The sequence below is a fragment of the Podarcis muralis genome, chromosome 2 (genome assembly GCF_964188315.1).
Source record: "Podarcis muralis chromosome 2, rPodMur119.hap1.1, whole genome shotgun sequence".
Lineage (NCBI taxonomy): Eukaryota > Metazoa > Chordata > Lepidosauria > Squamata > Lacertidae > Podarcis > Podarcis muralis.
Window position 1 is genome coordinate 67,635,232 of NC_135656.1, and position 22,617 is coordinate 67,657,848.

At 47.9% G+C, this 22,617-nt stretch overlaps 1 protein-coding gene across 4 annotated transcripts in view; it reads right to left on the reverse strand.

Annotated features, from left to right (window-relative positions):
* Window positions 1-1,402: 1,402 nt before the first annotated feature.
* Window positions 1,403-22,617, reverse strand: part of RNF44 (ring finger protein 44) — a 60,957-nt gene continuing 39,742 nt past the window's right edge. For 2 of the 4 annotated variants that reach the window (XM_028718428.2, XM_028718427.2), the window contains exons 2-11: window positions 21,376-21,557; window positions 20,063-20,279; window positions 17,741-17,908; window positions 17,223-17,396; window positions 13,507-13,674; window positions 12,814-12,932; window positions 12,494-12,581; window positions 12,092-12,213; window positions 8,579-8,678; window positions 1,403-6,246 (exon numbers count right to left, since the gene is read on the reverse strand). In XM_028718428.2, the coding sequence (XP_028574261.1) occupies window positions 6,184-6,246; window positions 8,579-8,678; window positions 12,092-12,213; window positions 12,494-12,581; window positions 12,814-12,932; window positions 13,507-13,674; window positions 17,223-17,396; window positions 17,741-17,908; window positions 20,063-20,279; window positions 21,376-21,482 (1,326 nt within the window). In that variant the 5' untranslated portion in view covers window positions 21,483-21,557 and the 3' untranslated portion in view covers window positions 1,403-6,183. Of the gene's footprint in view, window positions 6,247-8,578; window positions 8,679-12,091; window positions 12,214-12,493; window positions 12,582-12,813; window positions 12,933-13,506; window positions 13,675-17,222; window positions 17,397-17,740; window positions 17,909-20,062; window positions 20,280-21,375; window positions 21,558-22,617 lie in introns of those variants that run through there. The other 2 variants (XM_028718434.2, XM_028718435.2) reach the window with 2 other exon arrangements.

Consider the following 22,617-nt stretch of genomic DNA (forward strand, 5'->3'; position numbering starts at 1 on the left):
ATCCTGCTCTTACAGTGGCCAATCAGATGCCTGTGGAGAAACCCATGAGCAGGACAAGAGCACACTCCCAGCCTGCAGTTTCCAGCCAAAAGCATTCCTGCCTCTGTCCATGGAGGGAGAACATCGCCATTGTTGCAAGTAGCCATTGATAGCTTAATCCATAATTTGTCTAAACCTTTCTTTAAAGCCACCCCAAGTTGCTGGCCGTCCCTGCCTCCTGTGGGAGTGAGCTCCACAGTTTTAACTGTGCAGAAACCCTTCCTTTTATCTGTCCTGAATCTTCCAATATTCAGCTTCATTGGTTGTCCACAAGTTCTAGTGTTACGAACAATGGAGAAAAACCATTTTCTCTAGCCACCACCTCCAGTTATTTGGAGTTTGAGTGAAACATGGAGAGTCCTTAATGTAGCATGTTTAGCTTTAAAAACAAAACTGAATAGTAGATCACCTTGTTGCACTCTGTCTCCCACAATGGCTAAGCAGACGTCTCCAGAAAGTCTACAAGGAGACATATGCTCTGAATCTGGAGGTCTCCAATAGTAGTAATCACTACTTAACCACTGGTAGACCTCTCTGTGAATTTGTCCAAACATCAGTCATGCTTTTTAAAACAAAAAAACACAAGTGCTAACCATGACATTTAACAAACCACTGACACACTGAAAGCAAATCTGCAAACTACCATGGGCATTGGAAAACACTTACTTTGTTTGCCGAGAGCAAGTTGCTCCAGGTATCACTGGTGGCAGAGTAGACAGTATATTTTTAAAATGCTAACATTCCACTTCTTAGCTTGGGCTTGGTTCCTTGTGTCACAGAGCTGCAGCAGATAGGAACTACAACCCACACATCATAGAAGCTGTATTAGTTGAAAGCAAGGGGTGACACTACCCACATCAATCACCGAGAAGCTGGTGGGAATGCTAAACATGCTGCAACTTAAAAAGGTTGTGTCATTGTTCCATAACCAAAATTAAGATGGATGCTGAAGTTAATGTTTCAGGGGCACAGTAACTTCCCTGAAGCTGGCGAGGGAAAATTCATGTGCCTTCATAGCACATTCACTTTTTTATATTTTACTGTGGCACTGATAAGAGCATAAAGCAAATGAACGCATATTTTCTTTACAGCATTTTATCCTTCTGACTACTTTTTGATAAGAATGTGAGCTGGGGTCTAGGCCATGGCTCTTTTGGATGTGGGAAACTGCATTTCAAACCATTGCTCCATTCTACGAAGTCTCCAATTCTAACTCAGTTCAAAAGTTGGGGGTGAGGATGCCATTCATAGCTCCTTGGAGGAGGGTCAGGATACCTCTAATATTACTATTAGAAGACAAACAACAACCACCACCTTCCTGAGAGCACTGCCTCCACCAAGAGAAGAGACTGGCCTGCCCTCGTTGGTATACATCATACATTTATTAGTGAATATCCCTCTCAAAATCAGCCACAACATTAAAAAAAATAATGATTGCACTACTTGGTCAAGCAGAACTAGCAACTTTCATTTTAAAAAAAGTACAAATCTGTTAAAAATTTCAATCAGTATAATACACATATATATAATACAACATACTAGTTATGTTAAATGCTACAAACCAATATGATTCCAATGGAATGGAAAAAAAACAAACACTTTTTTAGAGATTTAAGAACCTTTTTTCTTCTCTATATATTAGCCTTTTTTTTCAAATACATACATGGGAAAAATGAGGTAACTGTAAAATGTGCAAGTAACAGAGCAAAAAAAAATTATATATATATATTTATAATATATATATAATATATATATATATAAACTTTCTAACACAGAACAAATGCCCTGGTGCCCTACAGGGAGGCTCCTCTCCTTGTAGGGTGAAGCTGAGCTATCCCTCTGGAGGGCACGGGACTGGTAAAAAAGAACAGTAAACAGTCCACTATCCCACCACAGGAAATCATTGGTAAACAGTGGCATCTACAGCGCAATCAGCAATCACAAACATCCTAAATAAATGTTTTAGTAATTTTTTTTGTTGTTTTTTGTTTTAAAATGATAATTTTTAGCTGCTCATTGGAATAAATTCTGCAGCACACGAGCTTGTGAGCTTTCGAGTCGCCACCAGAAGAACCGTAAGGCTTTTCTACCCTCCCCAACCCCAAGTCATCTTTCTGGGGGGCGCGGGGGGAAAAAACCCGAGATAGCAGGGGGGGAGGAGAAGAGAGCGTTTTTAAAACAGATGGGCACCGGCACTATTCTGATTGGCTATAAATATAGAAACACCTGTGGTTTTTATATACAGTAAAGACCTTTGGTTATTTGTGTCGCATGAAATAAGTTGTTATTGTTTTTCCTTCTTTAAAAAAGCTGTGAAACGAGGAGAAAGGCTGGGGGGGGGGGAGAGCGGAGGAGGTGGGTCTGACACAAGGCACTGGCTTGACATGTGAGGGAGAGGGGAGAACTGAGTGGTCACAGAAGGACAGGTACTCAAAAGGGGCTGCTGGTGTCTGTGCAGTTTTATATGGCAAGTGGCCCATTCCTTTGTGTGTGCGCACGCAGGCGCATGGGCCGAGACCTGGCTTAGATGTCCGACTGTGGCTATTCTAACCCTCTGGAAAAGTGGGCTGAGAAGGAAGAGATTTAAATTATTTGACCTGATCCAAATGACTTCGCCGTTTTAACCTGCATTATCAGCCAAAGTGCAAAGAAGGGGCTGAGCTGAGCCAGGTGGGGACTTAAAAAACATTCAATTCATCAGAAATTCGGGTGATTAAAAAGAAAGCTCCGGCCTGCCCAGAGCTCAACAGGTTCCTAACGGACTGATCTACCTGCAGGCTAGTTGCTCCTGCCAAAACAAGAGATTGCTACCCAGCTGTAGTTAAGCAGAAAATGCACCTTGCTACATCCTGTCTGTGTGGCTCGGCGTCTTTCTGCAGGACTTTGAAGATCATCCCTGGACTGGTAACGGAATAAAAGGTCCACGAGACAAAACGAAAGCAGGTTCTCAGGTCCCCAACCTCCTAGCTCCCCAGAGGACTTCCTGAATTCAAGTGGCTCCAGAACTCCAGCATCTGGGGTCGGGGTGGGGGGAGAGATTAGCTGTAAGCACCAATGGCAAAAGGCCTGGTGGCCCCAGCTACACCTAAAAAGACTTTCCCCTGCTTCAGAGGTAAGTATTGCTGAGAGCTCAGGAAAACAACGCAGACAGCTAGACTGCTCCTGCCCACTGTTTTAAGAGAGGCTACTTCCCCTCTCCAGCCACCATCTGAGCTCGGAGCACCCCACAGAAAAGAGCCAGGTTGGAAGAATCTAGCTTTCCTTCACAAACGCTGCTCCAAGGTTGGCCCAGACCAATCTGAGTAATGGGCCCATGGTTTGTTCCACCCGCTCCGCTCATGAGTGCCCCTCTGGCATTTGTGTGGCTGGGAGAATGGGATTTTGTTGGGGGGGGGGGGTTAGTTTTGTGGGAAGAGGCTCCAGTTTATGGATAAAGGCCCTGGGATGCTGGATGAGCAGGAAAAGCATGGCCCGCTCTCATCTGCTGCCATCCATTCCAAAAGGGGGTTGGGTACATGCCAGACCTCAGCTGGCAATTAAAGGCAGCAGGAATCAATGAACCCAGCTGGGGAGAAGATGGAGAATATGCAGGGGGGAAAGAGAGCTCCACCTTGTGGACGGTGGAGGAAGTTGAATTTTGAGGGAGCCACACTTGCCAGATACATCCCACTAGCTGATACAGGGACAAGGTTCATGTGCCGGGAAAAGATGCAGAGAGGGAAGGGGGCGATGGCACAGCAAGGAGCATGTCAGCGGGTGCAACTTCACCCACCTCTGCAGCACCATGAAAGAGAAGATGCACCTAACGAAACCCTCTCCTTTCTGAGGCCGCTACTAACCGCTCCCCCCACCGCCTGCCAACACTGACCCTTGCAAGCCTACCTCGAGGTTCAGTCCTGTATGTGCCCCCCCTCCCACAGCTGCCTCCTCCTGGCCCAACCAGGTTTCAAACCCATCTCTAATCTGGAGGGGGTGGGGTAGGGGGGAAGGGGAGGGAGAAATGCCCTGAAAAGCGTTGACGGTCCTTGTGAGGCGTTGCGGACATGTGCAGTACAGTGCATGGCAGTAATCAGCTGAGCACAAAGAACTCCCTCTTTAACCCCCCCACCCCATCACCCCCACAGCTGGCTAGAGAGTTAGCCAATACCAAGTTCCAAGCTGGTCATAACATGCATGCATAATTTGTGAACATTTACATTAGGTTTCATCATCCTCTCCGAGTCCTTCTTGCCAGGCTTCCGAACACAAACCAACTACATGGCGAGGGCTTCTCTCTCTCTCTCTCTCTCGGCTCCATGGTATAATCATGCAAAACAACTTTTATTTTTTTTAATATATATTTTTTTAAACGATCACAGGTTTCTGTAACAGGGTGGCAGGTCGGTTGCTTTCTTGCTTCAAACCAGCAGGTGCTTTTTTTTTAGGTAGGATTAGTGTGTGTGTGCACGCACACACGCAACACACACACACACGTGCACAGAGAGACAGGAAGGCACACAACTCGCATGTATGCTCGTCATGGCGAAACAGCCCACCCCACCCCACCCCACGGTGCCTGACCCAGAGCACAAGCATCAGGCCATGCAGGGGGCGGGAAACAACACTCCGTTGGGGGTGGCAGAAGGGGGGCCAAACTTCACTTGGGGCCCCCGGAAGGGGGGGAAGGGGGAAGGAGGAGAGAGAAATGGTCGAGCGAGTGGAAAAGGGAATGGAAACGTCTGCCTGGTCCTACGCAGAAAGGAAAGAAAGCTGATGCAGCAGTGCATCTTGGAGGGAGGAGCGGTTTTCGCCAGATGGGCTTTTCTCCATGATAGCTAGTGCAAGGGTAGACAACAACAAGATTAATAAATAATTCCCCATCTGCTCGCTGCCCAGGATCCTACCGCAGAGAGCTTCGCAGCGGCCCCGGCAGCTTTCAGGGGCTTAGCCTGGGGTCAGCACAGAAAAGCGGGCAGGATTTACAGTGGGACTAAAGGCTTCTGCTTCAGTCGGCTGAGCATCTCCCTCTTCCCTGCAGAAGGAAAACAGGGAGAGAGGGAGGCAGAGAAACACACGTGCCCTCCCCTGAGATATGGGGGAAACAGTGGCACAAACCTGATTTGTATATTTAGGAAGGGGGGGGGGGGTTGGATTTCATGGAGATGGGTGCTGAGAAAGAAAGGGGACCCCAAGGAAAAGAACTGAGGTGCAGAAGGGAAGAGAAGTAATTGTCAGCTCTAGCTAGAGAACATGATTCTGAAGACGGGCCTCGCAAAGAGAGCCTCCACCTTACAGATGTATGAAGCAGAGCCAGCTGCTTCACCACGAGGATTCTCACTCACTCAACTCACGCTTTCCTCCACGTCTTCTGAGGGGGAAATGGGTCTCCACACGCCCCTCTGCAATGAGAAGGGGAGCTGAGTGGGATGGGATATTGCTGGGCCTTGCGCAGGCCTGTTTCGCTCCACCACCACCACCCTGCTACGGAGCCCTGAATGCCGCCCAGCATCCCTGGCATGTAGGAAGGGCAAGATGGGGTGTGTGTGTGTGTAAGGAAAAGCCAGAAGAGGCAGCCCTGGGCCATGATTTGTGTGTGGGCAACCCCAAATGGTTCCGGGAAGGCTATGGGCCGCCCCTCATCAGTGCTGCAACCAACCACTTCCACTGCCTGCCACGCGACAACACTGTGCTTTGGGGGGCAAGTGGTTGGGGGGGTGGGATTGAAGCAGGCACTTCCTCCCCCATCTTTGAGCTGCTCTGCTTTTGAAGGCCCCGATCTGGTGGCGCCAGAAGTGGGGGTGGGAGGGGGACTAAAAATACCTGGGTCAGACAGCCACAACAAAACCAAAACAAGGAAAGGAGAACCAAAACGAAAGGAATGCCAGAACACCTGGAGAGTAAAATGGCGCAAGGATGGAGTCTCTTTGGAGTGCGGAGCACATGGGGAGGCCTCCCCCTAGCGAAGCGTGACACCGCGGAGCTGGCTCTGTCACCAGGCCCAGTCCATGCCACGGAGGGGTAAGGGTAGGGGGGTGTCATACATTGCTTATATTCTCACCACATCCCAGGAGAGTCCCCAGAGGCTTAAGCGTACAGGCTGGGCCAAGCCCCTGGGCCAAGGTCCGTATCCTGGAGTGAATTTGTGCAGCAGTGCGTTGACGAGCCTCACTCAGCCTCCCGGTGCACTTCTGAGGCGTCCGCCCGGCAGATTGGGCATGTGCGGTTTGCCTGCAATGACCAATGGCAGGATCAGGAAAGAGGGACGTGGCTTTAAGGTCAACCACACCCACTAGGAAACGTTTCTGCTTAAACAATCAGCAGCAGCAGCAGCAGCCTGTATCCATTTATCTGAGACCTGTTGCTCGTTGTAGGTTTGGCACTCTCTCCTAAACTAATGAACAACTAATGTTCAAGATGAACAGCTAATGAATGAAGGAATGGACTTCTCAAGGTATCAACTGGCACTGGACAAGGACAAGAAACTGGGCTCTATCTCGGACACAGGTGGGGAACCTTTTTGGGCTCCAAGGACCCCATGCCTTCATGAGCAACCTTCCAAGGGCCACATGCCAGCCGTGGGCCGGGCCAAAGGCCAAAGTGGCCAGAGCAACAGATGCAATTCTCACCTTTGTACAGCAGGCTACATTCTGGCCTTCCAAAACTTAGGTCTTCCTACACAGATCTCTCCATCCAAGGTGACAACAGGCATTATCTTAATGCAAGGATGGAGTCCACGCAGGCAAAAAGCACCTGCGCAGCAGGGCTGGCGAGAGGCATGGCTTGGGGAGAGAGGGCGTGGTCAAAGGGGGAATCATGAGGGCTGGTTGGCTGAATTTGGCTCCACAAATCTGAGGTTGCCCACCCCTGCTCCAGGGGAACAAGGTAGTTAAGAGCGAACCTCCTCTTCCAGAAGCCCTCCAGTCCAAACCTTTCCTTCTGACATAATTTCCTTTGGATCAGAAGCTAGGTAAAAAGCAGGAGGCTGACGGCAGGAATAAACAGGAAGGTTTCAAAACAGAGACAAGATATGGAGTGCTCCTAGGATTTGCACTGAGACCAATGTTACTTAATTTGTTCATGAATAATCTGGATTCAGCTGAGAAATAAAGTGGCCAAGTTTGTGGTTGACAACAGATTATTTAAGTTGGTGGAAGCCCATAAACTCCCAATAAAATTATGAATGAGATTCAATATAAGTAAAGTCAAGTAATGGTGGTGGTATGGCCACATTTGGAATACTATACACCACTTTGGTCACTCATTCTCAAAAAGGGTCTCATAGGGCTGCAAAAGGTGAGAAGTTAACAAGTGAAATTTACAGAATTGTGCAGCCACAAGATGTGGCAGTGGCCCAGGTGACTTCAAGAGGGCACAGGACAAAATTAATGGGAAATAAGTATATCAATGGCTAATTACGTGTGATGGTTCAAACAGAATCTCTAGGCGTGCCTCTGAATACTAAGGGAAAGAAAAAGAAAAAAGGCACTTTCTTTTGCACCCCATTTGAGGGCTTTCTAGGGCTATCTGGCAGACCACTGCTGGAAACAGAATGCTAAACTCAAAGGACCCACTGTCTGATCCACTAGACCTTTTCTTAAGTTTAAGGCCCTGCATACCTGAAGGAGCCTCTTCACTCCCATCATTCAGCCTGGACACCAAGGTCCAGCTCTGAGGGCCTTCTGGCAGCTCCCTCACTATGAGAAGTGAAGTTACAGAGAACCAGGCAGAGGGACTTCTTGGAAGTGGCACCCATCCTCTGGAATATCCTCCCATCAGAAGTCAAGGAGATAACTATGTAACTTTCAGAAGACTTCTGAAGGCAGCACTGTATCAGGAGGTTTTAAGTGTCTGATGCTTCATTATGTTTTTATATGAGTTTGGAAGCCGCTCAGATGCGTGGGGTATTAATAATAAAATTATTATTATTATTATTATTATTATTATTATTATTATTATTATTATTGATTTTCCCCACTCCCATATTTAAATTAGGATTCTGAGTCGCCTTACAGGTGCACAAAAATCATTGAACAGTCATTGAATTTGCACATAATAAAAGCCAGAGTCTCTACTTAAAGGATTTGCCTGCAATTTACCCACAATGTTGAATGGAGATTAGAGGCAGTGGTTGAATCCCAGATTTCACTCCTGCTGACAGAAGGGGGCGGAGGTGACTTTTTCCAAGTCACTCTTCCAAGTGCCCTCCAGAAAAACTGCTCCAGAGGGGTGCGAAACTTCCCCAGAACAGCAGGGGAGACTTCCATGGCCAGGAAGAGCCCTGCCACTCCTGCAAAGTCTCATCCCGCACCAAGCCCCCTTCCCCTTCACGGTGCAGTTGCAGTCAACAGCCAGTAGAGAGCGCTGTCAAAGCTGATTCCAAAGCTCTGGGTCTCTTAGATCGCTTGCACAAAGGCCCATTCCCCCCCTGTATGCCCGCCCCCCACTTGATGATTATGCACTTCCGAATATGCTCCTTGCCGATTAAGCCGCAGCATCCCGGACAGAATAATCTTTTAATGCAATGGTTCCCCAGTGATAGAGCAAGAGCAGCAGATGTTACCTTTAACCATTTGTCGATGCACTTAGCGTGGAACTCGTGGTTGCAGGGCAGAACTCGCAGCAGCTGCCTGACTTCGAAGTCGCTGAAGCACACAACACACCTGGGGAAGGGAGGGAGAAGGACCCAGTCAGTGCAGTGTCAGAAGAAGGACAAAGGAGCAGCACACCAATAGCTATCCACGGTCTTCAAGCACCGCAGGGTCCAGTTTCCCCACAGGGGCAAGATTCTCTGCAGGCCCACAGGAAGCTGCCTGATGCTGAGTCAGATCTACAGTGATGGGCACATGCTGTGCAGGGTTTCAGGCAGGATTCTCTCCCAGACCCACCTGGAGATGCTGAGGACCCACAACCGTCTGTCTAGGAAGCAGAGGCTCTGCCACTGAGCTTCAGACCTCCCACTCTTTGGGAGCAGTGTCTGCCACTGTTTCCAGCAGAATCTTATTTAGGTGCCCAATACATACTTCCAGGTGACACTGCATGATCACGCTAGGAAAAGGATTTCACCGCTCAACTCGATTGTACATATCAGTAAGGGTTGTTGTCTTCCACTGACAATTCACAGATCTGCTACAATCTGAACTCACTCCTCAAGAAGCCCTTCTATTCCTAAAGGTGGACAGATGTACTGCCCCTTCAAAAGCAGACCAAAAAAAAAAACACCAAAAAAACCAACACCACCAATGACTGGGTGAGAGTTCAGTTCCTCCTCACGTTCAGCTGCATATTATTATGAGTAGTAGTATACCGCCCTCGAGTTCCAGAAAAACATCTACTTCTCCTTCACTGACTATGCAAAAGCCTTTGACTGTGTCGACCACAGCAAACTATGGCAAGTTCTGAAAGAAATGGGAGTGCCTGATCACCTCATCCTGAGAAATCTCTATGTGGGACAAGAAGCTACAGTTAGAAGTGGATATGGAACAACTGATTGGTTCAAAATTGGGAAAGGAGTACGACAAGGCTGAATATTGTCTCCCTGCTTATTTAACTTATATGCAGAATTCGAAAGGCTGGGCTGGATGAATACCAAGCCGGAATTAAGATTGCCGGAAGAAATATCAACAGCCTCAGATATGCTGATGACACAACCTTGATGGCAGAAAGTGAGGAGGAATTAAAGAACCCTTTAATGAGGGTGAAAGAGGAGAGCACAAAATATGGTCTGAAGCTCAACATCAAAAAACTAAGATCATGGCCACTGGTCCCATAGCCTCCTGGCAAATAGAAGGGGAAGAAATGGAGGCAGTGAGAGATTTTACTTTCTTGGGTTCCATGATCACTGCAGATGGTGACAGCAGCCATGAAATTAAAAGACGCCTGCTTCTTGGGAGAAAAGCAATGACAAACCTAGACAGCATCTTAAAAAGCAGAGACATCACCTTGCCAACAAAGGTCCGTATAGTTAAAGCTATGGTTTTCCCAGAAGTGATGTATGGAAGTGAGAGCTGAACCATAAAGGGGGCTGGTGGCTGAAGAATTGATGCTTTTGAATTATGGTGCTGGAGGAGACTCTTGAGAGTCCCATGGACTGCAAGAAGATCAAACCTCTCCATTCTTAAGGAATTCAGCCCTGAGTGCTCACTGGAAGGACAGATACTGAAGCTGAGGCTCCAATACTTTGGCCACCTCATGAGAAGAGAAGACTCCCTGGAAAAGACCCTGATGTTGGGAAAGATGGAGGGCACAAGGAGAAGGGGACGACAGAGGACGAGATGGTTGGTCGAAGCTACCAACATGAGTTTGACCAAACTGCGGGAGGCAGTGGAAGACAGGAGTGCCTGGCATGCTCTGGTCCATGGGGTCACGAAGAGTCGGACACGACTAAATGACTAAACAACAACAAGATACCACCCTTCATCCAAATATCCCAACAGAAAAAAACAAAATGCATAATAAAATAAAAACAAACCAATAACCTTCCTTCTACAAACACATGTAAAAAGTCATAGAACAGCCAAACGCTTGGTTGAAGAGAAACATTTTCACCCGGCACCTAAAGATGTTTAATGAAGGCACCAAGAGAGCCACCCTGGGGAGAGAATTCCACAAACAGGGAGCCACTGCAGAAAAGGCCTGTTCTTGTGTTGCCACCCTCTGGGCCTCTTGTGGGGGAAGCACATGAGAAAGGGCCTCAGATTATGATTGCAGAATCTGGAGCAGTTCATATGGGTAGAGTTGGTTCTTGAAATACTGCGGTCATGAGCCATTTAAGGCTTTATAGGTCAGAACCAGCACTTTGAATTGGGAAACTAATTGGCAGCGAGTGCTGTTGGGCCAGGATTGGTGTAATATGCTCAAACTGTCTTGCCCCAATAAGCAACCACAATCAGTGCAGATTTTGGCCAAGACCTCCCCACCCCCATGCTTTGAGCAGGGGTTGGGGTTTTTGAATAGTCTTTCCCACTCTCAGGTATTTCTCATGGTTATTCATTTAAATGGTCCCCTTTTTTATTAACCCCACTACCACCAATCTATTATTCTTTCATACTTCAAAGACCACTCTGAATGAAAGGGGCCTTTGATTAGCAGAAGGTCAAAGCAATACTTGCAAATCAGGATTGTATATATTCTTCTCCTCTTGTGTTTTTAAATTGTTTTCAGTTGTTTCGATTCGGTGTTTTTGATATGGTAACTTTCTAAATATGATTTATAACTGACTGAGCTGTTTTATTAGCTGTAATTCTTTTTTTAATGCATATTGTGAGCTGCCCTGGGTCCTGCGCTATGAGAAAGGTGGGATAGAATGAAATAAAAAGAACAGATAGGAAGGTCACAAGGACCAGTCAATCAGCCCTCTGCACAGCTCGCTTGCCCTGGAAACAGGAAGAACCAGTTGCTCATGAGTTGGATTCGGTTTGGAAGTCTGTACGTATATCAAGAAAGAAAAGAAAGAAAAAAGGGTGAGTGCAACCCCCTCCCCACAACACATTTTAAGGTTAAATAATAATAAAAAGGGGCAAGCGTAGATCAACAACAGGCGTACAACTCAAGCTTCACTGTATGTTCCATAGGAGAGTCAACATGAATTATTTTATTTATCAATGTGACATCCCACTAAGTCATACACAGAGCAGCCCAACGGAAATCAATGGGCTGAAGTCCACTTCTTCCAGTGGATCCACTCATACTATGACTTAGTCGGGTATCACCCTAGAGTTGTTTATATTCCACCCTTTCACCGCAGTTGCATTGCTCAGAGAGACTTACAATCGTATGCAAAATGATTCCGAAGGAAACTCTTTCCCCAACTACTAGGAAAGGGACAACTAAAGATTGGGTCCCTGCAATATGAGCAGGAGACAGGCAGAACTCCCTGCTGCCACTCACATAAAGTGGCAATGACCACCTGTGTTCTAAATCCTGTGTATCTAGTACTAGTTACACCACCATCATCATTCCCCCTCTCTCTTTCACTCACACACAGAAACACTCATGCCTGCTATCCCAATTCAGCTGTGCTGCCTTCTATTCCCCATCTAGGACTCCACTGGAGGCCCTTTCTCCCAACACTTACAAGGTTTGCTCCGACTGATGGCTTTCTGGGTTGAAGCGGTAGGACGGAAGGTGTTCGATGTCTGCTTTGGTGAGTCCCCGGGGTTTGGCCTCTCCTAGCCTCTCGGCCAGGTTCAGTAATGCCTAGTGGAAGATTTTAAAAAAGAACATACATACACAGCTGATCAGCTTCCTTCTGGGCTCCAATCAGGCTTCCTCCTACACCCTGAAACCCGCTCTTTTCTTTCAACAGTACGTTCACCACAGGACGGTTCCTTCTCCTAGCACTGCTGCCACTTGACCCCATCACACGGCAAACCCTACCATCTTCCTGTTCCACCATGCAGTGAGGGTACCACTAACCAGCTGCTCTAGAGCCTTCCTGCCATTCCGATGCCCCCTAGGGAGAGGGAGGCCAACCTACCTCATAGTTTTCCATCTCCACATCATCCACATCCAAGTCCAAACTTATTGTAGGCCCCACAGCTGTTGGTGACACAGGAAGCATTGATCTAAAGTTCAAAGGCAGAGGGGAGTAGTCAACAGGAGCAGAAAATCGCACAGGCACACAAACCAAGGCGTTTTGAATGAGTACATGGGTAGGAAAAGGAGGCAAGTCCATATTCCCACCAAGGGGTCACGCTGAAAGAAAGGCAAGGCCCTCAGCCCTAGACCCCAGCAGCAAAGAGGAGGCTTCTTCCTCAAGCAGCACTTCCTCCCTCTGTTTGATCAATGGATACTCACAGGAAGTATGGCAGGAAGCTTGGGTAGTATGGAGGCGGCGGTGGGGGCGGAGGTGGCAGTGGCTGCTGCAATCTGTATCGCTGGGTGTTCAGTCGCCGGGGCATCATGTGTGGATATGGCTGTTGGAAACACCGGGAGGTGAGTCAGTTTGCTGCGTACTGAGATGGTGCTGACTAATCCCTAGGCAGTATATCCCCCATACCAAACAGGACACAAATAAAAATCTGCAGCTAGGAAAACAGAAACATTCTGCACCAAGAAAGGATGAATTCTGCAGCATGAAACATTATCAATCGCTGCAGATCTTCAAAGCCGCCTTATACAGGTTGTCTGTCTCCCCACGGAACAACGGCACACACATGCACAAGTATTTCTTACACGAGTGGGGGAGTTAAGAGCTGCAAATGCAAAAGGAGAGCTCCCAAACTGTGAAGAGTCATCCTTTCGTGAAAGGGCATCTACCCACCCACAGAGGCTACTGAAAAGGGCTAGCCAACTCTGGAGAAAGACCTTGACCCCTGGTCACTCGTTTTGCACCTCACAGTGTACAAAGGGTCCTCAGATGGTCAGCCCTGCTGAAGCACAGAGTTCCATTATTCCTGAGCAAACGAAGGACCCTCTTTAAAGAGGCCCTTTCCCCCTCAGGGGGGTCCAGTGCTTGAGGCCTCATTGCTATGATCCCAGAACACTCACCACGCCAAAGGGCAGTTCCTGGTGCAGTGGGTCATGGGTGTGTGGAAGGTAATGTAGTGGCACAGAAGGAGACAGTGCAGGAGTATGGTGGGAAGGAGAATAGGAGAAGCCTCCGATAGAGTGCTGTTCACCCCGGAGCTCCACCTCATTGTCTATCCTCTGCAGTGGCTGTGGAGAAAGCAGACAATATACAGGGCTAACTAGAAATGCTGCCATTCTTACTCAGGATAGTACAGAACAGGGTGGTCCAAGGTGCAGCCCTCAAGGCCTTTTTGGCAGCCCTCAGCCACACAAGAACCGCCTCCCCTGCCCTTGCACTGCCTTCCCAAAGCTGGGTAAGCGAGGCACTAAGCTTTGGAAAGAGGTGGGAGGGCTCTAGGACCTTGCCAGAACCCCACACTTCCTTCCCAAAGGCAGAGCAAGGGTGGGGGTGGGGAGAAGCATCCTATTTTTGCCTTGTTCCCCCCACGCAACAAGATTTTGTTCAGCATTCTGTATCTTGAATTCAAGTCCTGGAAGACCTGCTCCCTGTCCCGCAGGCCTTTTCCCACCGGGCCTAGGCAGGTGGAGCCCTGATGGACTCCAGCTACAAAAAGCTGAGGCTGCAGAACAATCTTAGGCTGCAGTGTTGTTTGAGAGGGTTTGTTGCACATTAATTGATGTTAATGTTCTGTAACTTCATTTTGGATCTTATGATTTATGTGACCATTGTTCCATTTTGGTTGTATATTTTTGATGTCGTGTTTATTGTTTATTACTATTTATCTATGTCTGCAGCTATGTAATTTTTTGTATGTTGTAAGCCACCTTAAGTATGGATTTAACTTTGGAAAGGTAGCATACAAATAAAATGACTGATTGATTGACTGATTGAATGAATGGACACTGGGAGAAAGTTCACAGCTCAGTTCAGTGGCAGAACACAGGCTATGCTTTCAAGAGCCCAGTGTGGCCCCCCAGCATCTCCAGGGAGTGTGGGGGAAAGAGGCCCTTCTGGAACCTGAGAAAGCTGCTGGCAGTGAGCGTGTAGACAACACTGGGCTACAAGGACTGAGGGCAGCATCCTATTGTAATTTTAAGATGACTACTGCCCCATCCAAAACCCTACATCAAATCCCTACTTTTGTAGTGTACACCAGACATGCTCAAACCACTAAGCCCTACTATTACTGCCACAGACCCTCTTTCATAACGATGCCCGCTCTTTTAGACCAATACTAAATCCTTGGCACTGCTCCCTCTGGCAGCAAGTTCCTAATGCTGACTACAGTACATGAAAAGGCATAGTGCATAGTGCACAGAGTCCCATACTCCTCCTAACTAGTAGCATCGCTGGGAACTGTTGCTCCAAATCTGTCATCTCCATTTCATTTAGTCACCCTCCTTTCCTTGCTTCCTCTTCAAAGAGAAGACGCTGAAGGATGGAACCCAAATTATACAGGCAGAAAATATAGGAAGGGTACAGAAGTCACCCAGGGCGGGAGTGTGTGCGTAACAGTGTAGCCTGTAAAAATCTATCCCAACACATGTAGGGCTCATATAAGTTTGTATGGATTCATCTGATCTGCATTAAATCTGCCAAACATATCAGAAGGCCAGACAGGTAACAGACCTCAAGCTTCCAATGCCCTGAAGAAGTTCTGGCCAGCCCTGCTCAGCTCAGGGCTCACTGGTTAGTTCTGGGGGTTGCTGCCTCAACTTCAGTTACCCATTTAAAAAATAGGAAGATTAACAGCCAGCCTCACAGGGTTCATTGTGTTGCATGTTGGGAGGATGGAATTGTGATGTAAGGCATTCTGGACACTGAACAGTTTATAGCAATGTATTATTTCAATCATATATCACCTTGAGCATTCTTATTAAAAATAGAAATGCAAATCATAAATACTGCAAGAAAAATGTGCATGTTAATGTTTTTATTTATTGAATTCATATACTGCCCTATAACTGGAGGTCTCACAGAATAAAATCAAAATATAAAACCACAAAATACATAATCAAAATAAAAACAACCCAATAACCTCCTCCTCAAAAAACAAAACAAAAAAACCCCTCACATTTAAAAAGCGCATAGAATGTCAATCAACTCAACCAAAGGCCTGGTTAAAAAGGAACGATTTTGCTTGGTTCCTAAAGGTGTATAATGAAGGCGCCAGGTGAACTTCTCTGGGGAGAGCATTCCACAGATGGGGAGCCACTGCAGAGAAGGACCTCTCAAGGAGGAGGCACACAAAGAAGGGCCTCAGAAGATGATCTCAGGGTCCAGGTAGAAAGAGGCGGTCCTTGAGATAATGCGATTCTGAGCCGTTTAAGGCTTTATAGGTCAAAACCAGCACTTTGAATTGGACCCGGAAACTAATTGGTAGCCAGTGCAGTCGGACCAAGATCGGTTTAATATGCTCAAACCATCTTGCTCCAGTGAGCAACCTGGCCACTGAATTCTGCACTAGCTGAAGTTTCCAAACCTCTTCAGAGGCAGCCTTACGTATAGCACATTGCAGTAATCTAACCTTGAGGTTACCAGAGCATATACAACAGTAGTTAGGCTATCCCTGTCCAGATAGGGGCATAGCTGAGACACCAGCTGAAGCTGATGAAAGGCACTCTGGGCCACTGAGGCCACCTGAGCCTCGAGCGACAGCAAAGGATCCAGGATTACGCCCAAGATATGAACCTGCCGCTTCAGGGGCAGCATAACCCCATCAAGAGCAGGCAACCACCCAGCCATCTGGTTGCAGTGCCAGGTCCAATCAGCTGCAGGTGATCAGTGGCAGCAAGGGACCGCTCCTTACCCCAACTCTTTATGCAGAACCCCCTCTTTGTTCCACCTAGTCACAACAGATGTGGCATATGGATGGAACTGCTGCCACAGAGGCACTAAGTACCGTCACTCCACGCTGTCCTACATGGTACATACTGAGCAAGGTCATGTGTGTGCTGATGTGTGCAGCCCAGGCTTGGCTTTGCAGCTAGCCTGAGCCAGACAGGATTCTAGGCAATTGACTGTGATACATTGGATACAGTGAAAAGGAGACCTGTCCATCATACAGACAACCTACCTTCAGTGTTCGAAATTAGCCAGGGACATTTTAAACCTGGCTTCCAGCCACTTACAACCAAGTACAATCAACATGAGTTTCAGGAAGCAAAATGCTTTTTCTGTGTAGCCTGAGCAGGAGCAGACACCATTAAGAAAAGGAGGTCGTCATAGGCCAATATGTATATGGACTGTCCCTGGATCAAGGGATTTTTCTTCTTTAAGTTCTCAAAGCTCTTAACCTAACTCAAGGTTGTCATCTGAACTAGTCAGATGTTTAACTGCTAATCAATTACAGCCAGCCCATTGTTTGTGGGGGGGGAAAGAAGACTTTGGAGCCGTCTTGCCCCAAAATGGCAACCAGATGTTCGGTTTTGGCAAATGAAACCTTGGTTTAAGGAGCCATTTGGCACCTAGCTTATATATGTGAGTTTCTACCATTGCCTACCTACCTCTGATGACCACTGGAAACCAGGTACAGTTCTCTCTTGTTACAACGGCAGTCCTTTGAAGACTGAAACCCAAGTCTTCAACTGTACGCTACGCTGGAGAACTGAGATCGCACCAGCTTTGATATCCCTCAGAAGAACAGAGCTGAGAGCATGGAGTGGGGATAGGACCCAGACATCCCTCCCTTCCCCCCGCCAAGCCCACCCTCCTGCCACCCCAAACAACTTACCATGCGAGGGTGCTGGGGTTGGAGTGGGACAAACTGGCTGAGGGGAGCCATGTGTGGAGGCTGGTGTGGCGGCACAGGCGGTGGAGGGTGCAGGATGTAATGGTCGCTGGAAATGAGCGGCGGGAACGTTTGGTAGGAGACAGGGAGCTGCTGCATGGCACAGGCCTGGATCAGCTATAAGAAGGGAGGGAGGGAAGGGAAGGGAAGGGAAGAGAGTCACCACTGAGAGTCACCATGAGAAGGCTACAACCAACTTGAAAGGCAGCTGACGTCGGTCTGGCTATAGAACAGGGTGGGGAGAATCCCATGAGCAGCAGGCTATATCCTCTCCTCTAAGATCGGCAGGAAACCTACGGGCCTTAAGCAGAATGTCAATATATCCTAGCCTCTTTTTATAGGTAAAAAAACCAGCCTGGCTGATCAGGTATCAAACCCAAACAGGCAATACCCCCCTCATGGCAAATCAGAGAACAAGACATTTAACCTTCGCTGCTCTCTCCCCATACCAAGAGACTCACGGGGGGTGGGAGGCAGCAGAGTGGGTAGTGCTGTCCGCTGAACATCACTGAGCATGCTGGGAGCTGCTGCGCACTGCAACCTGGGATGTGCTGGCCGGTGTGAATGGGGAAGCCTTGTGTGGTTACTGTGGTCACCGTGTAGGAGAGAGGGATGGCTCCCTGATGCACCTGGAGGAAAGAGAGCAGGAGCGGCAGAATCAAAAGTCACACCTCCTCACATGGGGATGTTCCCTCTGCCTTAGATAACCCCTCGCCTGCCACTGCCACCACCCAAGAGCCCACGGCTAAAGTATGCCGAAGAAAGATGCAAGATTCAGATAACCACAAAGTAGAAATTGATGAAATACAATTCATAAGATTAGTGTTCCAAATCTACAGCAAACCCACAACTTATGCACATTTAACTTGTGCACATTCAGCTCCACACACGTGGCAAAAAAATAAAATAAAAATTGAAATGGAGGCAGAGTTGTGAGAAAAATGGCTTTGACAATCCCACCCACCATTTAACCCAATGTAGTTTGACCATATGCAATTTTGGCTTTAGGCGTGATCGCTGTAACACAACCCCCACAGAAGTTGTGGGCTTACTGTACAAGCATGTCCAAGAATTTAAGAGTTGGGATGACACGCTCTCTGAAAGAACACTTCCCAGGCTGCTATGTGTAAGTTCTGGAGATCAAGGATGAGTTATATAGTACTCAGCTTCCTCTAGGAACCAGCACTGCAGCTGACAGACACTTGCAGCTTCTCCCTTGAATAACTTTCCCATTATGGCTCTCGGGGCGTGAGGGCAAAACTTTCTGTAGGTCACAGAATTAATATTTGAACCTATGACTAGCTCATTTCATCTCCCACTGGGAAGCTGCAGGACTCTGTACAATATATGAATTTCTAAAGCTCTGCATTCAAACTGACTCTCGGTGAAAATTTCCTGAGGTGAATCTAGTGACCCAACTACCCATCAAGCGTCTGGAATCCTCCAGGGCTTCTTTTAAGAAACAGTTAGATCTTGAACGCTTTTCCACATACTTTCAATTGTATTTTATCAATTACTATTTTGTGCCTTGAAATATATACATTCTGTTTACGACTTATCCTAAGTGGTTTACTTCTCCTGGTTCCAAGTCCCTCATTTTGGGATATGCGACATGCACAGAAAACTGGCATTTTTGACCCTCTGGTCTCCCGAAAGGTTGTGCGAGCTCCCAAACTGAGACATAACCCTCACACCGGGGGACAGATCTACAGTTTGTTTATTGCCTTTGATGAAACGATATCCTGAGTTTTATTTTCATTTTATTTTGCAGATGGTTAGCAATGCAATTTTATTTTATTTTTATATTGCACAGTGCAATGTGGAGAAGGATTTGTTATTTGAAAATGAATTGGGTTCAGTCTGCGCACCTGAAGGCCTCCTTCCTTCTTTCACTAGAAGATGTGTCATCACGTTGTTCCACCAGCCGAAAAGGGTCCCAAGTTGGGGTGTTCAATCCTTAGCCCACCTATTTTGCTTGTGATGGGTGGTTTTCAGATATATGTTATATATAGATAGAATGGAAGGGAGAACAGTGCTATTGTGTCCGTCCGTCCCCAGCAAATGGCCTGTAAAAAAGTCTTCCACAGCCACTGAAGTTTCGTTTTGTGGGAAGTCTGCAGGAACCCCATTGCAGGGACTTGCACTCCGTATTTGCTAGACACACCAGTCCAACCTATTTTGGATCTTACAGCCAAAAGCAGCACATGGTACAAAATCAAATTTCAATATGACAGAACGTTCATGTCCTTGGGTTTGGTTGCTTTGTCAGTCAGGAAATGGAAGTTCTGGTGGAGAGCAACATGGAGAGCAGGAGTAGCTAAGCTGTAGCCCTCCAAACTCTCATCAGTACCAGCCAGCATTGGCCAAGGTTGATGGGAGCTGTAGGCCACCAACACATGGGAGGCCACAGGTGAGGTACCCTGATGCAGAAAGATGTTGTTTCTCTGTGCTCAGGCTAGCAAGGAAGGTGCCAGCTTTTTGCTGAATACTGTTGGGAGTGGGCACCCGCTGCCAGGCACTCTACTGGCCTGGATACAGCTGTGCCAATCTCCACTGACAAAAACGGAGTATATCCAGCACACAATAGCCTTCCACTTCAGTGGCGGAAAAGTGAAGGGAGCAGATGTGCTTGCCCTGACCAGGTCTGCTGGTCCTGGTCAGCTTGGGATCTAGGCAAATCCCAGCCACAGTTTCTCCATTGGTGGGACAAGATTCCAGCCCTTGGAATCCGCAGAGTTTTGAGCCATCTACCCCCCCAACCCCTCCCCAGGCCTCATCCTTACCTGCTCATGGAGATCCACCATGAATGGATGCTGGTGGGGTGGGTGTGCAGCCGGGTGAAGCATTCGTGGTGGCGTATTGGCCAGAACGTACGCCGGGTGCTCATCTACAGGGGTGTGTGGCTGCTGGAAAAAAGCCGGGTGCAAGTAGTTCTCATCCTGGGCTAGGAGAGTTTGCAGAGGTCGCTCGCGTCGGCCCCAGTGGTGCCGGGAAGAAGGGCTGTGGAGCCAGTTGTGGGGAGAGAAATATAGAGGGGTGACCCCAGGGGCCAGCCAATTATCTGCACTGAGCTCTCAGCTACAAATTCACCCATTTTATTGTATGTGATTTGTTTTGTTTTAACAGCAGGGTTAGGCCAGAACAGCAACACAAGGGAGCAACTGTTGGTGGAGCAAAAAAAACTAGGACACAAGTTCAGTCATAACACTGAATACAGAGACATAACATGGAACAAAGCCTTGAGTGGGTTCCTTTGAGCGGAAAGCTAAGAGATAAGATAGAATCTAAATATATATTATTTTATTATTACTGCTGCATTCTTTCCAGGACTCTGGTTTGACCAAACCCTTCAGCATACAAAGTGAATCTGTTCTTCCCAGTATCTCAGGCAGGGCTGGGAAACCTGTGGTCCTCCGGATAATGTCCAGAGTAGCTGAGGCTGATAGGAGTTGGAGATCAGCAATATTGGGGGAGACAGGAATAGGATAAGGTGTCACATCTCAAAGAGCCTCCCAAACATGGCAGGTTCCCAGCATCTGGAGCAAAGCTAGCTTAATATAAGGCAAGTAAATTAATCCTAAAATCATTAAAACACAGGCTTGCTATGGAGGCCTTTCAACTGATGGTTCAACACCTTTCCGCTGGTAATCCTGGTCTTTCCTTCTGCACCTGCATCCTGGATGTGCATTGCAACACAGATGGCTACCTGGACTCTGGATGAGAGCAAAGCTTTAAGTTTGCTCAGGCAGTATCTGGATTAATTTTGTTCAGATACCTACACAAACACCTTGCATGTAAACAAGCTGTGCGTGTCAACGGGATAACACCAGATGGACAGTGCAAGGTTTTCTTCTCATTTAACTTCATATGAGAGGAAGATGGGAGCTGGCGGGTAAAGCAAATATGCTCCAGAAAATGTTGGCTTACATTAATATGGATTGCACTTTTGCTTTCAGAATTGCATAGGGAACCTTTTGGAAATTAGAGGGGACCACTTTCGCTATCCGCTTACATACAGGGAGACTCTGGCTTTTCCAGCGCTTGCCCTAAGAAACCTCCAGGTGATCTGCACAGTGAAAGAGAGGAAGAGTCGTACCTTCTCCTGAGGTGTGCTGGGCTGTCACAGCTTCCCCCTGAGAATCGTCGCTGGTCAAAGGGGACAGAAGGAGGCCGCCTATTCACTGCCAGTTCCCATGGTCGCATTGGGGACGTTGGCAAGGCAGGAGGGGGTGCTGGATCTCAGACTCCAAACACGACAGCACCCCGGTTCTTTGGGATCTGTAGAAAGTGGAGAAACAGCCAGTGAGCTGGAGCTTGGAGGCAAGGAGAGGCGTCAAGCAGTTTCAGTTCATGGCAACAGTCTCCGGATCAGTCGTGCCAACGCTAGGAGGCTACAGCACATCGGCAAGTGGTGGGGGAAATGCTTCATTAATTCAGCCACAGACCAGGCCTCTTCCCTAATTACATCTCCTCCCACAATGCACATGAGGTGCTCTCTCCGAATGTCTACTTCCTCTGCTCAGACCCCTTCCACCAGCCTCTACCAGTATCTCTCCATGTATCGAATTCTACCCCTGCCTCCAGGGCAGCAGAGGGTCTCCCTTAATCCCCACCACAGCTCTGTGAAGCAGGCTAGGCTGAGACACACTGACCAGTGAGCTTTGTGGCTGAGTGGGCATGTGGCGGATTTGCCTTTTGGCTCTGAAGCACCAAGTTCAAATGCTCTCACCACTACACCACACGGGGACACGCCTCTTCCAGGAGAGAATGTTTTGTGAATCGGACGCTGACCGAGAGGCATGCAAATGTATGGCATATTTTGAGGGGAGGGTTAATATGGAGAAGTGTTGCTCCCCCCCCCCCCAAACAAGCACAGGCCACTATTGCCAACCAAGTGCCAATCTATGCCTCTCTAATGGCGGAAGCAATCTCAGAAAACCACACGGCTCACAGCCGAGCCTGTTCCCAAAGGTGGGAAGAGGGGGCAAGACAGAGCAGAGCTCAAAGGCTCTGATGACAGAGCGGTGTGCGCATAAAGTAGCTGTGATGAAAGACCAACCCCCCCCCCATGGGAACTGCTCCTCGGCACAAGCTTTGTACTTTCCTGCCCCCATCTCATCAACGGCATCAATTTCATCACCATTAGTGGAAAGGCTGCACGTCCTATTAAGCACACAGCTGGCAAATGACCCAAACAGAGCAAGGAGATGCCCCCAACTGCAATGCTTCTGCGAACAGATGACTTTGTAACAAATCCCCGGAATTAAAACACAGCTGTGGTGCTTTTCTACGGGGTCCAGGCCTTGGCATGGGTGGACAGCGTAATACCAAGGTGTCT